We start from the raw sequence: 18,256 nt of genomic DNA, 5'->3' as shown, positions 1-18,256 counted from the left end.
GCCTTCACACCACGGAAACATTTTTTGTTTATAATACTGGTTGGCATATCAGCAAGCATGCATTTCAAGGACCGCCCCCCCCCCAACTGTAAACCAGGTCAGAAATTCTACTGTACTTTATAGTTCTTAGCACCTTCTTTTCATTGACTGTACCTGTGTTATTTAAGATTTCGGTACTTACATATTATCGCAACGGAAGTAAAGCTATGTAACATTGTACTGGACAGAAATTTCGTGCTGATTTCAGTCTTGCATTTAAATTAGAAAAAAATGTTTTCAAGCAGCGATATCTACCAGCTTACAAATATGGTTGCGATAATACGTAAGTACCAAAGAATGTATTTATAGCAGAATGGTATTCAGCTGGACTAATGAATATTAAAACTTTTGGTATCTATTTTTTTTTTCATTTTTCAGCCATTTGGAATTTCACTGGAACAGAGGATCACCACCTCACACTACATATTGGCGATACTGTCCACATCCTACAAATCAGTGAAGGTAAGCTTGGCATGCAATATAACAGAAGGTACCAGAAACATAAAGTTGAGCTGATGATTATTGCAGTGAGACTTTACTGACTCATTATCCAGATTTACATATGAAAGTACTGGAAATGCATATTTAGATTGTTAACCTACTGGCGGACGAAACTTCAGCTCCTGAACGACTGCCCAAGCTTCAACTCACTAATGACTGGAGTTCCTGCATACAAAATCACTTTTGTCAGTTGGGAAGCAAGAGAGATAAACATTAAATAATGGTATTGCAAATGCACATGCATACACACACACAGACACACACACACACACACACACACACATATAAATATATATATATATATATATATATATATATATATATATATACTGTTCGTGTGCATGCATGTGTGTGTGTGTGTGAGTGTGTGTGTGTGTGTGTGTGTGTGTGTGTGTGTGTGTGTGTGTGTGTGTGTGTGTATGCATATAGGTTCATAGGTTCATACTAGGCTATCTGCCCTAGGGCATTTGTAAGCCTAGCCAGAGTGTGCTTGGCTTTCGCCACCCATTTTAAATGTTTTACTATGCCCTTTTTCGAGGTTAGTATACTGTGCCTCTGTTTAGCAGTGACACAGAAGTGATACCTGGGGTAAACCTACGATCTCCCATCCACTCATCAAGATTTTTTTTGAAGAGAGTCAGTGAGGGACTCTGCCTAACTTGGACTGGGATTCTATTCCAGAGTGAAGGGAGCCTCTGGGTTATGAATCTGTCCCTCCAGCATGTCCTATTTATTTCAGTGCTGAGGTTCAAGTCCCTCGAGCGCGTAGCTCGATGGGATTTGGATTTTCTGAGGTGCAGCATGTCCATTAATTCCGGGTTGGACATAGCTTTATACGTCAGGCACAGATCGCCTCTAAGCAGGCAGTATGCAACCGAGTACAGCTGGAGTTTCTTTAACCGGGCAGCATATGGCATCTGTTTGAGCCCTTTGATCCTCTTGGTGAGGTACTTTTGGGGTCTTTCCAGCTGCTGCAGGTGTTGGGTAAGGTACATCCTGAAAGGGGCATTGTATTCAATTATGGGCCTGATGAGGGATGATTAAAGAGGCACAATGACCTCCCTTGATCTAGATGTGAATCCCTTCATGATTATGTGTGCTATATAGAAGTTTTTCTAACCACTTTGGCTACGTGGTTGTCAAATGAGAGATTGCTATCAACTTGGGTCCCAGGTCCCTAATTACTTCTTCCGTACTTAATGGATTACCACCTATGTGGTAATTTGTAGGCACTTTGTTTTTGCCAAAGGGGATGACTATACACTTTTTGGCGTTTAGCTTGAGACCATGGCTCTGGCACCAGTTATCTGTTTCTATGAGACCCTTTTGGAGGATGCTTGTGTCAGCTGGAGAGTCGATTATGGTGCCCAGTTTGCACTCACCTGTAAACTTGGTCAGCCACAGTCCTCCCGTGTTGGCCTGTACCTCTGAGAAATATATGCTGAACAAGAGAAGTGCCAGGACTGAGCCTTGTGGGACGCCACTTGTAACTGGTTTGGAGTCTGACATGGCTCCAGCAATTCTGACCATGTGGGCTCTGTCCTTGAGCCAGTTTGCAACCCATCTAGTGACACAGGGGTTTATATTTAAGCTGGATAGCTTATCTATGATGCCCGAGTGGGGTATTGTATCGAAGGCTTTTGCGAGGTCCAGGTAGGCTGTGTGGACCACCTTCCCCTCATCAATGGCCTTGGTGACTGTTTCAAAGAAATCAACCAGGTTTAAGAGGCAGGATCTGCCCTTAACAAAGCTGAACTGGGTAGGATCCAGTGTCTGTAGGTCCCCAATATCTTTATTTATGAGTTCCATGATGATCCTCTCCATAGCTTTGCAGACCAAGCTAGTCAGGGCTTATGAGGTGATAGTTTCCAGGATCCGTTGAGGCACCACCTTTGTGGAGAGGGACCACTGTTGCTGTACGCCATTCTTTGGGTACATATCCTGTAGTAAGGCTGAGACTGAACAGTAGCTTTATGTTGGGGTTCAGCTCTTCTTGGAGTTCATGTAGGACGCAGCCCGGGTCACAGTCTGGTCCCATTGATGCTGTGTTTTTTGCTTTGGAGAGGGCGGCTCTCACCTGAGCATCTGAGATGTCAGGGGGGCAGCACTCTGCTGGGATAGATAATTGCTCTTTTGGGGGGGAGGGGGAGGAGAAGTTTGCACTGAACCTGTCAGCCATGATGTTGGCAATATCTGTGGGTTCAGTGTATTTTTTGTTATTTTGGAGCATATCTGGGAGTTTCCACCCAGGTTCCTAACATAACTAAGGAAAGCTTTGTGATTATCTTTAGTGTCTTGTGCAATTTTTCTCTTGAAGCTGGTCTTAGATGATTTTATGAGTGCCCGTAGTTTTTTGCTAATACTGATCAGAGATGCCTTCCCTTTTAGGGATTTTGCTCTGTCATGCAGTAGCTTCCTCCTTCTAATGTATAGTTTGTTTATGGCTGGGGTCCACCAGACAGGACGCCTGCCTTTGGGGGATTGGGTCTTGGTTTTATTTGGGATTGCATGATCCATGCATTCCTGAAGATGTTCATAGAATGCATTTATAAAGGATTCTGCAGTTTGGGCCGTATTTTCCACAGGCCCGGGAGCTTTGAAGGATTCCACCTCGGTTTTGAGGAGTGTGAAGTTTGCTTTAGAGAAGTTTTTCACTGTGGTTTTCTGGGCAGGGGGTGGGGTTGGGATGTGGATATCCAGTGAGATTAATTTATGGTCTGATCTTACCAGTGAGGGATACACTTCTGGTCTGGAGCATAGAGTCCCCATGTTGGTGATGATCAGGTTCAGTATATTTTCCCCTCTTGTGGGAGTTTTGACAAGTTGTTCCATAGCATTTGAGTTTATAAATTCAAGGAACTTTTGGGCTAGGGTGTTGGAGCTAGAGTTATGCTCCCAGTCTATGTTTGGGTAGTTGAAGTCGCCCAATATAATGGTGTTTGGGGAGACCTTCATATTTTCCAGTGTTCTCAGGAAGGTTGAGTGGGGTTCCTGGGTTTGGGAGGGTGGTCTGTAGCAGGCTATAAACTGGAAGGCAGTTTTACCCACTGTTAGTTGCACATGGATAGTTTCCGATGCTGCGTGCTGTGCCACCAACCTGGAGGTGTGGGTATCTTTGAGGAATATTGATACTCCCCCTCCTTTTGTGGTTCGGTCCAAGTTTTGGGGCCGAAAAGTATGGTATGAGGTATAGCCTGGTAGTGCTGAGGTGCTCTCAGGAGCCTTGAACCAGGTATCTGTTACTGCACAGATATCGATGTGCTCCATGCTGAGGAGAGTTTCGAGTGCGTGCATCTTGAGGTTTAGACTTCTGGCGTTGAGTAGCATTACTCTTAGTTTCTTTTCCCTTGTGATACCTATGGAGGTGGGTTTGTCTTTTGAGCTTTGCCTAAAAAAGACACTATGGGGGTGGCAAGAGCCTTTGCCAATATCCGAAAGCCCAGGGGTGACAGGTGCAAGCTGTCCCTAGCGAAGCAACGTGGCATGTCGAGCATGTCATCCCAGGCTGACAGGCATTGGATCCCCTTTGAATGACACCAATACTTAAGCCAATTGTTGAAATTGATCATCTTGTCTTCATATTGTGACATCATTCTTGGTGAGGGTAGGATGCTACTCAAGGTCAGGGTCATACCGACCTGGGCTACATGCTCAGAGAGCTCCTCTATGTCTCTTTTTATGTAGTCCAGGGAGGTACATCTCAGGTCATTCACACCAGCATGGACAATGACTGAGTCATATTTGTACTTGCCTTGGAGTGACCTGAGTGCTTGTGTTATGTGGCGGATCCTAGCGCCCGACAGGCAGCTCACTGTGACCTTCTCCTTCTTCAACCTGGTGAGTGGGACGTCAGTGTGCCTGACGATAGAATCACCTATTACAAGTGTATCAGGTGTGTTGTTTAGCCTTAAGGGCTGTGACTGTTTGGCACACTGGCTTTGTGAACTATGTGTTGCACGTGTTTTGTTTTGAGGTAGCGGTTGCTTGGATGTCTGCTTTGGAGGTCTCTCCTGCTTGGGCAGATTTTTATTTAGAGCCTCTGAGTATGTTTTTGTGTATTTATGTGTTTGGTTTGCTGTTGTGGTAGGTCTATGTGAGATTGGAATTGTAGTGTGTGTGGTTACCTTCTCCTCCTGACTGGTTATGCCAGTACTGAGTTGAGAGAGCTTAGCCTCCAGTTTATCTATATGGTTGCATCTCTCACATATGTTGGAACTTGTTGGGAGGAGGAGAGGGTTGTCTGTGTACATGAGGCAGTTGTAAAATTGCCTCAAGATTCCCAGATTCACCAGCTGGACTGGAGAGGAGATTGACAACTGACGTTTGGACATGCTAGAATAGTATAGGGAACTCCTTTATAATTGAAAAAAGGGCCAATGGGGAACAAGGTACTCAAGGAGAGTTTGTGAGGATGTAGTACTTTTATTTTTTTAGTGCTGACTTATATAATTGCTTTAGCGAGCAAGTGCCAGGCTTTAGATTAGGAATAGGGTGTTTATTTTGAGAGCTAGAGCAGTTCTAAGGGAAAAAGTGAAGAGCAGACTTTGTGGAGCAGAGAATGGTTTAAACCCAATTAAGCAGCGCTGCCAGATGCTGCGCTATGCACAAAATCATGCAAAGCCGCGCTAAAGCGGGTTTTATACAGGGGGACTTGAAAGAGCTAGAAATTGGCCCAAAATGGCCAATAGACTACCAGATTCTTGTGCTGGAACACTCCTCCAGGGATAGATAGGCTGCTCTAAGCTCCCCACTCCCATTGGTGAACAAAGAAGCCTCCTTTTATCCAAGAAAGGAAATGGGCAACCCAGGAACTTTCCAAAAGTCCAGAATAAAGCAAAGCCTGTATTTGGACTACTCTAGGTCAGGAAAGGCGGGAAACGAGGATAGTTTTTTTTTTTTTTCTTTTTTTGTAAGCAAACAGCAGAAAAATGCAATAAATATGTAACACAGGCTAGCTCACGTGGGTGTGTAGCCTCAACAGGTAAATGCAACAAACATGACAATCTTTAAAAGTACAGGTGGAGAAACAGCTTTAAACAGTTCAAAACAGGTAAATGAGCAGAAATACTTGCTTTACAGCTAGATCAGACAGTCGCACAGGTAATAGCAGGAAAAAACACTTTATCAGGTAAGCAGTTGCTCTTTTTCCCTCTCTGCTGCTAGCACCACTCTGCAGGACCACGAGGAGCTTGGCTGAGTAGTAACAGCGCAAAAACCGTGCCAAAGTGGCTTTTATACAGGGGGACTTGAAAGAGCTAGAAATTGGCCCAAAATGGCCAATAGACTACCAGATTCTTGTGCTGGGAACACTCCTCCAGGGATAGATAGGCTGCTCTAAACTCCAAATCTGACTTCAAACCAGTGACAAGTGGAGTACCACAGGGTTCAGTCCTGGGACCTCTCCTGTTTGGTATCTACTTCTCTGAAGTACAGGCTAAAACAGAAGGCCTCTGGCTAACAAAGTTCACAGATGACTGCAAACTAGGAGCCATAGTCGAGTCCCCAAATGATGTGGACATCCTACAGAAGGGCCTCACTGAGACAGATGCCTGGTGTCAGAGGAATGGCCTCAAGCTCAATGCCAAAAAGTGCATTGTCTTCCCCTTTGGTAAAAACTCCATACCCATGAACTACCACATAGGCAGCAGTCTTTTTAACACTAAATGTGTGATAAGAGACCTTGGGACCCAGGTGGACAGTAGTCTCTCCTTTGATAATCACATCACCACAGTAGTCAGGAAGTCCTTCTATGTGACACACCTCATCACAATAGGGTTCTCATCCTGGAAAAAATAAGTCATTGTTTCCCTCTACTCGGCACTCATTAGACCCATTACAGAGTACAATGCCCCTTATGGAATGTACCTCACAAGACATCTGCAGCAGCTGGAAAGGCCACAGAAGTACCTCACAAAGAGGATTACTGGCCTCAAACAGATGCCCTACACTGACCGTCTCAAAAAATTCCAGCTTTACTCTGTAACGTATCACCTACTCCGAGGTGATCTCTGCTTAACATATAAAGCTATGTCAAACCCAGAGCTGCTGGACATGCTACACCTAAAGAAATCCCAATCCCTCCAAGTTACATGCTCTAGGGACCTAAACCTTATCACCACAATAAACAGGACATGCTGGAGGGATACATTCCTGTCCCAGAGACTTCCCATACTCTGGAACAAGCTACCCATCTATGTCAAGCAAAGTTCCTCATTAGCAATCTTCAAGAAAAATCTTGTTGAGTGGATGGGAAATAGGAAATACACCCCGGGGAGTACGTCTGTGGCTCTGCTCGACAGGGGCACAGGAAAATAACTTTGTTGGGTGGCATAAATCAGGGAACCTTGTTGGCAAGGCTTACTTAGGCCCTTGGGCTGATAGCCTAGTACCTATCTATGAACCTATGAACTAGAAGTAACCTGGCTATCAAAACAGGAAAAGGCATGCCCATTATTTTCCTGTTCGCAATAAGTGTTGAAACTAAAGCAATACCCTTTTCTTTAAGAAATATATTCAAGACAACTCACCTTTAAATGACCATAAAACAATCACTTTTCATTAATCTTTAATCTAAATATACCCATCTGATAATATGAATAAAAATTGGTGTACAAAATTAAAAAATAATAATTTAACAAAGAAAGTGACAGAAATTCAAGTCTGTCCTGTGGAAGTATTCTTATGTACAGAAGCATACATATAGGTACTAAATCTATAAGCCATTTCTGGATATTTGCACCATTAAACATAGAAAAATTAAATTCCATCATAAAGCATTATTCTAAAAGGTAACAGTCTTCTTTTTTTAAATAATACCATTGCATAATATAGCAATAACACACAGCTGGGTGTGGGTAATGCTGATTTTCCCATGGTTGGTGTGGTTGCCCGAGTGACTAAACAAAGCCAACCATGGGTAAATAAGCATTACCCACACAAAGCCATGTGAGATTGTTATTATACAATGACATTATTTAAGAAAAAAGTTACTTAATTTTCTTAAATAATGTCCTTGTATAATGGTGCCATGCTGCTCCTCCACATTTATCCCCAGTATCCTGGGGTTTTCTTGACGTACTGTGCATGCGTATGGGACTTACATTCCCATGATTACACAGTACATCAGTGCTGTGTTAAGGAAGCAATGGGGAAAGGAAGAGCTCCACTGTTTTTTTTAATTAAAATAAAATTAAATCTGCAGACTTTCAGCGTATGGGAGAGCGGAATAGAGAATATATAGGGATAATCAGGTACAGTTCTCTAGTTTTGCATACTCCACCTGATTATACTTGTATTTTTCTCTGTTCCATCTATCTCATTCTTTTGATGTCTCCGGTTTTGAAAGTTATTTTTTTAAATAAGAAAAATAGAGTTTCTGTAGCACATATTAAGAGAAGAAAGTCAGGGTGACTGGAGTTTTTTCCATTGGTATATGCTCGATTTACAATGGGCACGTTGGTTGTGCTGACCACTCAGCGTGCTCGTTTTTAATGTTAATGTCTAGTCATTGTATCATACCTCATTTCCTCCAATGGAGCTCTTGAAATTTGGACTGTAACTTCCAATGGGCAGAGCTTAAGGTTTTTGATAAAGTCAAAACACGACCTCACATTTCAAACAAATATTCATATTTCTGCAATGATAGGGTTTACTAAAGAACTGTAAATGGAAAACTCTTCCGGGCAAACTATTTTAATATGGGCAAAATTATTTTGATTCTAGGTCTTAAACTGGATTTTATAATTCACAGTAAACCCAGTAACTTTTAAGTTTGCTGTATTTTATAAACAACTTACAGTATTCCGCTAACCACTCAAGCTACACAGATACTGTTAACAGTATTCTGCTAAACCAGCTGAGAGCTTTCATATGAATCTAAGAAGTTGTCTCTGTACTACTTGATTGTTGATATATTTAGAAAAAGAAAACATGACATTCATGACAATATAAATAAATATATGTACAACAAATATCTCTTTATCTGCACTAGACAGAAATCAAATATCGAGAAAGTAGTGTTTGCCATTATGTAAGCTTTAACAAGAACTATTTTAATACTTTTTATGTAGCTTAGTTTTGGAATTATTAGTACAAATATGAACAAACAATATTTGACACCTAGGGGTGTCAGTAGAATACAACTGCAGAAACACCTGGAGGCATCGTTCGGCTATAATGAGATACATCATATTACTCAGCTAAACATTTTCGGCATTAATAAATGTCAGTGCATTTCATCTATGCCACAAGAATTACAATTATTGCTAGTTATTATTACATTTCTAGACACATTAGTAATGCAAAATGGTACTTGTAATAGACTGAAGCAAAAATTGGAGTTTGGGACATATGGGCCCAAGACAATATTCAGAGACAGTAAACAATGCACTAATCAAAATAGCATGACAAGTGGCAACCTGCTGGGAGGGGACAACTTGGAGAAATGAACAGTGTGGTCACATTAGATGAAAAATAGTATGGTATTCAGGGTATGCAAATGACCACATAATCATATGAAAATGAGGGCAACCATTTGAAATGTCAGTACCTGCTAGAGGGAGTCCCGAAATGTATTAAATACATGTTTTTCTCCAAGGTATAGTAATGTTAGAGTTGATATATATATATATATATATATATATATATATATATATATATATATATATATATATATATATATATATATATATATATAAGTTCGGGGGGGGTGGGGGTGCAGGCTTGCCCCTCCTGCAAAAAGAAGTTTAACGAGAAAAGTGATTTTTGAGATTTGCTCTTCTCACGTGTTTTCAGTTGTTTGTTTTTGGCTTGTCGACAATTGGCATTTTCAGTGCATACATTTCAATAGGGAGCCAAAAATGAGGCGCCAGATGTGAAATTGGACAATGAGAATACAAATGATGTCATCAAAGATGGCAGAGTGTGTCAGAAATGTATAAAGTAGGTAGAAAGTGCCACAGTGATCACCTGTCCTAAACACCAGGACCTGCTGATATACAAGATGGTATAATATATGTGATATTAGCAGCTGTAGCAAAGCAGCACATGCCAGTGGTCAATATCAGAGCTAGTGTCCAAGATGTGGAAAGCCACAGTCCACCATGCTAATATAGATGATACCTTAAGCACCTAATATGCCACCATTATTAGGCTGACCAGCAAACTGTGGATTACTTACAAGTGGATAGAGGCATCACACTGGGGAGGGGTGGTCATATTTTGTTGCTCACATGTGCAATCAAGGGGAATACATGGACTGCCTCTTCCAGCAGTCACTATGCGTAGCTTTAACCATTCTAGCTACTTTGACCTTTTATTGACCTCCATTGCATGTGCTAGGAATTGTGTAGATGCCAGTTCACAGACCCAGCACCACTCAATATCATACTGCAGCTTATGGAGTAGTATATTTGGTTCACAAGGACTGCAGAAGACAGAACCACCATTGTGCAGGTATTCTATGGCATTATCACTTCCCTGAGACTCAAGGAGTTAATGATTGCACAAACACATTGCCATCAAGGCTTCACCTAGTCTTCTGGATGTCAGAGACATCAAGGGTAAGATTTTCAACCTCCTCAACTGCCAGGCATTGTTCAAAGCACATTGTATCATCTATAATGTGTCAGTGCATTACCAGCCACTTCCCATGATTTTCATATATGGCTAATATCTGACGTGTAAAAGCATTTCATACAGGGCTGTCTACCTGATGGCAATACTTCTAAGTAGGTAAAGAGCCACTATATATAGTTACCATGCAATCAAATTGTAGGTCAGTTATAGTAGTGTCATTGGTGTGCGTTGCATGGGATTGTGGTTATGTATTACAGTCATGCTTAATATGAACCATGGATACCCACCCCTCCATCTGCATCCCTCAGACCACAGCAGAGATGCAATATAATACTGTGCATGTGCAGACATCGACATTGTTGAGCAGGTGTTCTGTCTATTTAAGGGATGTATGTAATGCCTAGATGCAGCTGAATGGATTCTACAGTATTCAACTGAGCCCTGCAGACAGATATTTCCAGTGTGCCCTATATTGCACAATAAGGCTGTATAGAAACAGATTCAGCGGCAGAGAACCATTCTTACATTGGCCTCCATACTTGTTGGAGCAGCAGATTAGGAAGAAGGCAGCCAGTGAAAGGTGGAACCCACAGTGGTAGGACCCTATGTGAGGCAGATGGGGGGGCAATGCATCATAGCACTGGGAAAGAACTGGCATATGGTGCACAACTATGAGCTATGAAGCAGACAACAAAGAATAAAATGATGCATCCATTATCTAATCCAGGCTATGAAATATAGTGCTGGGACTGGACACTCTTTAAACCAGATATTGCATTAACTATTCAGGCTGAGTTGGGCAGAATACAGACATTAATACTGCACAAGTTGGGTGGAACCCAGTGACAGGTGATGGCTATGCTAACATATGGACCAGGGTCATGGAAGGTGGATGTGGTAGCCATGTAGTCTCGTATCAGATTACGGAGAGACAGGTCCATATCCTCCACAGGTGGGGTGATACTGCCCTGTTACAAGTGTTGTAATATGTACTGTACCAGCCTCTGGTTTCCAGACTTCAAGTAGCCCATAGCAGTGGCAGTACAGAACTATGTGAGCATGTATGCACACCCTAATGAGGTGCCACATGATGGTAGTTATTGGATGCATGGCGGCCATGATTATGACAATGGCCATGTGAAGAAATGATGCTTCAGCTGCTGACAGTGGATAGCAATGGTGTACAACTACAGGAGTGACAGCATGAAGCCTGGAGAGATGTCCCAGGAATGAATCCTGAGAACCATCATTGGCCATGTATGTGAGAACAGCAATGGCTAGACATAGTGGCATGTGTGGACACAACTGACATCTGGGTGTGCCCAGCCTTTGGTTGAACACCTCACATATAGATTATTCCATAGTCATGGAAACAGAAGTAGCAAAGACAGACTGGAGGGTATTTATTACCTGCTATATGGACACACAGCTGGATGCCATGTTAGCCACTAGTGACTTGAATAGTGTCATCAGCTGTCTGTCCCTGTACTCACTGTTACCGAGAAGGTACTCAGTGTCAACCTGAAGGCTATGTATGTGTTTTACTTCATTTCACAGTCCAGAAAGCACACTTGCCATCTCTATATTGGTGTGGGTAGCAACTATCTGTTCCTCTATCACTGTTCTTTACATGCACTGAATAATACTATGTGTGACACAGAGATTAGGGAAACACCTGGAGTTATGCAGTTACCACAGACCACCACACCTCTGCCCTGTAGAGTGTATGCATATGTCAGAGGCAGTGCAGCTCACACATGCTGTCTTTGCTAGGGACTCATGTATAGCATGGTTGTGGATCACAAACACACAATGACTGCCAAACATTGCTGAGAATATGTGAGAGGTGTTTGAGTCCTCTGGCGTCAGTGCCTCTGATAGTAGCACTGTGTCATTAGACTGTGCAGTGCAGACATTACCATCACCATCAGCTGCACATGTCCTGCTGACATTATCCATATGCTGTTCCAATGCACTGGACCATCCACCAGAAAAACCTGTGAAAAATGAAAAACAACATGCTTGGGGAAGCATTGTATCACATGAAACACCCCCCCCCAAACAGCAGGCATACTAATATATGATAGACACTCTGAATACCTTATAGATAGCTGTATACCTTGTTGTTTCAGCTGAAGACCAGTGGTAACTATAGCTCAGATATGCAGATGCCTCTTGCTAAATATGTCCTGCCTGATTTACATTGCACTGCACTACATAGCACTGTCATGGCTAATACTAATAATGGTGCATGCAAAACAAACTTGTGCAGTCATCACTATCCCAGCTCCCACATCCTGGTCACCATAGGGTATGAGAGTCTAATCCTATTCCACAGGCAGAGGCACAAAGAACTCTTCAATTTCTCTGAGCTTCTTCTGGATTCATAGTCCACCTCCTGTGAAGGACATGCCCTTTGCAATGTTTTGTGCCTTGTTCTTGACATGCAATATCATATTGGTTACCCTTCACTGAACCTAACGTAGACACCTATTATGGTGATCCTACATTATTTATGTCCTGTACTACCACTGCCTGTCACATCTGCTCCCCAAAATAATTGTCTACTTTACCTTTGACAAGGATTTGTGTGTTACATCAGCAGAGTGCCTGCAGTAACACCCAAGTCGCCTAGATAGTGAACCTTTCCAGTGGTTGACTCTCACACGGACCAAAGACAAATCATATACACCTGTGGGTTAAACATGTCAGTCAATGTGTGTACATGGCTGACTGTGAATCTCCCTATATGTATTCTGCTCCAGTTCTCCAAGTTGCCCACTTTCTGCCCCCCCTGTTGTGATGTGTCACTCTACCCTCTTCCTCTACATACTGCAGCTATGGGCTTATTGTCATGACACTTCTTCCTGCAAAATTGTAGTAAATCCCAGTAATATGCTGCTCACTCTTCACCCTTGCCCCCAGTGTCTGTGCACCAGCATGGTGTTCACATGACCTACTAGCCTGGGAATGGGCAGAGACGGGTGTCTTAGGACTGTCTTGTAGTGATGGAGCAATGAATTATTACAGCAATTCAGAGATAATGAAGCTGTTAGCTCATTATCAGTATCACCACACTATTAGATCCATTGCAGTACAATAATAAGCATGGCCACCACACTGAGGGAGACTGTTTTATGAGTAAGTTGGCAATAGAAATGCAGGGGAAAAAGAGTTTGGAATAATATACTGGCATAGTTAAAAAGATATGACAAGTGGTAATTTACATCAGCTATATACCAAACAAACGTGGTGCATGATACCAACAGGAAAAGATAGGAAACTGTAGGCTGGATGAGATAACTTAGCCACAGTATAACAGGTTATTGTCCAACTTTATGCCAAGACCAAGGCAGAAGGCTTCAACAGGGACAGGTCCACTGCAGGAGGAAAACCACTAACACAGAAGCAGCTCACATGTGGTGGAAGAGTTCATGTCACGCTTGTCCAAGGCAGGTGAGCCAACCCTCATACCTGGTGGTGGCTTGGATGTTGGAACTGAGCTGGTGACAACTGCCTGAGTGTCTGTACAGGATGTACAAAATTAATAATAGCAAGTACATTTCCAGTTGTACATGAGCCACACATGTGAAAGGGTTATTTATCACAGCACCTTTACATACCTGTTCTCCAGACATGTTGAATTTGCAAGTGTATCAGCCTATACCACAGCATATGTATATGTCCCTTATGCTCTTCACATAAGTGGTTCTTTCCAGTGTGGATGTCACTGGTCTGGGGTAGTGTAACTTATCTTCCTACATGGCCACAAGCATGTTAACTTTATGCTTTTGCAAGTTTCACTGGTGGAGAGTCCTGTACAACAGGTCAGTACACGCTTGAGATCAGTAGGTCACCTGTCCCTGACAGTGATGGTATTGTTGTACTGTCAGCAACAGTAACATGCAGGTATGCACACATTCCCCTAGCATATGATGTGATGATAGTGTGCAGGCCTAACCTTAGTATCATCTGTATTCAGCACTCAATTTCCTGTTAGTGTGAGCCCAACCATGGCTATATAAGAGTAATCATCATGGATGACATCTGAAAGTTATTTAAAATTATGCTGAGATGCTACTGCTGCTGCTGCTTACTGCTGCTGGAACCAAAGTCTGATTAATGCACTGAACTTTGCAGACTATAACTTTTTCAGTACTGTATTAACTCATTCACAGTTACTAATAAAATAAATTGTCTATGTAACAGATGACACATACTATTCTGTAGCAGTTTACAGCTTCAATGTGTAAGGTTTACTTCATGATGAGTATAGATTATAGCTTTTCATTCTCCATTTATCTCAGAACAAATGTGTTCCTACATAGGTTCATAGGTTCATAGGTGGGTACTAGGCTATTGGCCCAAGGGCCTAAGTAAGCTTAGTCAACAAGGTTTCCTGGCTTACGCCACCCAAGAAAGTTAATTTCCTGTGCCCCTGTTGAGCAGAGTGGGTGTATTTCCTATTTCCCATCCACTCATCAAGATTTTTCTTGAAGAGTGCTAATGAGGAACTTTGCTTGACATAGATGGGTAGCTTGTTCCAGAGTACAGGAAGTCTCTGAGACAGGACTCTATCCCTCCAGCATGTCCTGTTTATTGTGGTGACAAGGTTTAGGTCTCTAGACCATGTAGCTCAGAGGATTGGGATTTATTTAGGTGTAGCATGTCCAAGAGCTCTGGGTCTAACATAGCTTTATATGTTAGGCAGAGATCTCCTCGGAGTAGGCGATATGCTACAGAGTAAAGCTGGAATATTTTGAGATGGTCAGTGTAGGGCATCTGTTTGAGGCCAGTAATCCTCTTTGTAAGGTACTTCTGTGGCCTTTCCAGCTGCTGCAGATGTCTTGTGAGGTACATTCCAAAAGGGGCATTGTACTCTATAATGGGTCTAATGAGTGCCGAGTAGAGGGGAACAATTACCTCTTTTTTTCCTGGATGAGAACCCTTTTGTGATGAGGTGTGACACATAGAAGGATTTCCTGACTACTCTGGTGATGTGATTATCAAAGAAGAGACTACTATCCACCTGGGTCCCAAGGTCTCTTATCACACATTTAGCATTAAGTAGACTGCCGTTTATGTGGTAGTTCATGGGTACAGTTTTTACCAAAGGGGATGACAATGCAATTTTTGGCATTGAGCTTGAGGCCATGCATCTGACACCAGGCATCTGTCTCAGTGAGGCCCTTCTGTAAAAAGGTCACATCATTTGGGGACTCGACTATGGCTCCTAGTTTGCAGTCATCTGCGAACTTCATTAGCCAGAGGCCTTCTATGTTAGCCTGTACTTCAGAGAAGTAGATAACAAACAGGAGATGCCCCAGGAATGAATTATGTGGTACTCCACTTGTCACTGGTTTGAAGGCAAATTTGGAGTCTGCAACTTTTACAGTGTGGGTTCTGTCAGTGAGCCATTTGGCAACCCATCTTGTGATGTAGGGATTTATACCTGGTTTAGTGAGTTTAGCTACAATTCCAGAATGGGGGATGGTGTTGAAAGCCTTGGCGAGGTCAAGATAGGCTGTGTGAACCACCTTACCTTCGTCTATGACTTTGGTGACTGCCTCAAAGAAGTCGATCAGGTTCAGAAGGCATGATCTGCCTTTCACAGACCCCAAACTGGGTGAGGTCCTGAGTTTGAAGGTTACCAATGTCTTGGTTTATGAAATCCATGATGATACATTTCGTGGCCTTGCAGACCAGACTCATCAGGCTAATAGGGTGATAGTTTTCAGGATCAGTGGTGGCTCCTCCTTTGTGGAGTAGGATAACTGTTGCTGTGTGCCATTCAGTGGGCACAAAGCCTGATGTCAGACTATGACTGAACATGGTGCTTAGGTGGGGAGCCAGTTCATTCTGAAGTTCATGTAAAACACAGCTTGGGATGTTGTCTGGTTCCATGGATGCTGTGTCTTTGGTTTTAGGGAGTGCAGCTTTTACTTGCATAGATGTGATTACAGGGACGCTGCATTCTTCCTGAGGGGGATAAAGTTAGCACTGAACGTATCTGCCAAGATGTTGGCAATATTAGTTGGTTCTGTAATTTTCATGCCGTTGTGCTGTAACGCAGAGCAGATCTGGGTGTTGCCATTGAGATTCTTGACATAGCTATAGAATGCTTTGTGGTTGCCCTTAGAATTAGTGGTGATTTTGTTTTCATAGCTAGCATTGGAGGATCTTATAAGGGATCTCAGCTTCTTACTGAGGCTGACCAGGGAGCTCCTCCACTCATGGGATTTTACTCTCTTTTTGCAACAGTAAGTGTGTGGGCTATGTGTCATTTGGGTTGTGTTGGGGTGTGGAGGTTGCTTTTGTTTCTGCTTTGGAGATCTCTGTTGCTTGAGAAGATTATTATTAAGAGCCGCTGTGAATGTTTTTGTGTTTCTATGTGTGGATTTTGGTGGTGTAGGTTTAGTGGGACTATGTGATAAGTGTGGTGTGGTGCAAGTGTTTACGTTCTCCTCTTGACTGTCAAGTTCAGTCTTGGTTGGAGAGAGCTTTACCTCCAGTTTGGCTAGATAAGTGCATCTCTCACAGGTTGTGGTGTTGGGTGGTAGGAGAAGATGGTTGTCTGTGTACATGAGGCAATTGCTACATTGCCCCAAGATGCCCAGATTCATCAGATAGACAGGAGAGAACACTGGTAGCTGACCCTTGGACATGTCTGAATAAAAATCTACTTTCCTCTAGACAAGTGAGGAAAATGAGTATAAGAGCTGTTTTTCTCTAAGCAAGTGAGGAAAGTAAGTACAAAATTGTTTTCCTCTAGGTAAAGAGGAAGGTTGAGTGCTGTAGTAATTTGTAACTTATTTAGTGCTAACAACAAGTGCTGAACAAGTGCTGAGCACGAACAAGCAAATTCAAGTGCTAAATGGATCTTGTAGTAGATAGGCTACCTAGTGTTTACCACTCCCACTGATAAGCTAGAATGCTTCCCTCCAACACAGAAAGGCTTGGGGGGCTCAGAAGCTTACAAACAGTCCTGGAAACAGCAAATCTGTATCTGGACTAGACTAGTTACAGGAAAGGTGGGAAACAAGCACAAATGTGGGGTTTTAAACCAGAAGGTTGAAATAGATGGAAAAACTTCCCAAACGGCCAATACACTACAATTTCTGGGCCAGAAACCACTCGTGTTAGATGGGCTACCTAGTGCTTACCACTCCCACTGATAAGCTAGAAGGTTTCTCTCCAACACAGAAAGGCTTGGGGGGCTCAGAAGCTTACAAGCAGTCCTTGATACAGTAAATATGCATCTGGACTAGCCTAGTTACAGGAAAGATGGGAAACAAGTGCAAACATAGGCTTTTAAACCAGTAAGTTGAAAGAGATGGAAAAACTACACGATATAACAAAAATCAGATCTACCCCACCATTCAGTCACTGTTCTTTTTTATACTATTTTTTATGAAAGCAGTCTTTGGAATTTGCTTGATGTAATGCATTCTGTTGGGAACTTTCAAAGTGAGTACTTTGGTATTTGCCTGAAGTCATGGTTCATTGTGTTCTGTTTCAAGGAGAATTATGTGACAAACTTTTAGGGGGTCGTTCCCGTTAGGGAGTTGTTTCTTTTTCTAATCCTCCATGCTCCTGGGATTCTTATCTGTAATTCTCCTTGAAGCTTGTACCAAGCACAGAATCATATTGTATTATACACACACAGTAGGATGCCAAGCCATGCATAGTTCTAACTAAAAAAAGTTTAACCCTTTTGTGCATATATGCTAACAAACAGAAATGTACATGCATTTACATGTCTATATTTTACTATATGTATTCTAACAAGCAGAAGTGTACATACACTATTATAATTATCTAAATATATTTATCTAACAACATCCATTAGTCACACCACCTCCAGTGTGCAAACATGCACCATAAGGTAGAGAAGTATAGGTATCCATCACCACTATGACTCCAGGTCCTTCGTTGATGTGGATACTACATTTAATGTCAATCAGCAGATGTGATTATCAGTGATGCAGGAATAGACAGCCACTAAACAGACCATAGTAAAAATGGTGAGCCTATTGCATGGTCTGCAGGCAGATTTTCAACTACTGCAGAAACTGCAGGATGCATAGTGCATGCAGAGTTATGTGTAATACAATGCCATGGAGTAGACATGCTTGCTGTG

General features: G+C 42.4%; 1 protein-coding gene across 1 annotated transcript in view; it reads left to right on the top strand.

Moving 5' to 3' along the window:
- The first annotated feature begins 306 nt into the window (after nt 1–306).
- Nucleotides 307–18,256, top strand: part of LOC122795974 (dedicator of cytokinesis protein 2-like) — a 2,887,083-nt gene continuing 2,869,133 nt past the window's right edge. Inside the window, exons 1-2 of the mRNA XM_044064456.1 lie at nt 307–322; nt 418–501. Coding sequence (XP_043920391.1) covers nt 307–322; nt 418–501 — 100 coding nt within the window. The remainder of the gene's footprint in view (nt 323–417; nt 502–18,256) is intronic.

This window comes from Protopterus annectens, chromosome 2.part2, assembly GCF_019279795.1.
Source record: "Protopterus annectens isolate FY-2018-M chromosome 2.part2, PAN1.0, whole genome shotgun sequence".
In the NCBI taxonomy this organism is placed as follows: Eukaryota; Metazoa; Chordata; order Ceratodontiformes; family Protopteridae; genus Protopterus; species Protopterus annectens.
Note: the sequence above shows the minus strand (reverse complement) of the source record. Positions and strands in the feature narration are given on the sequence as shown.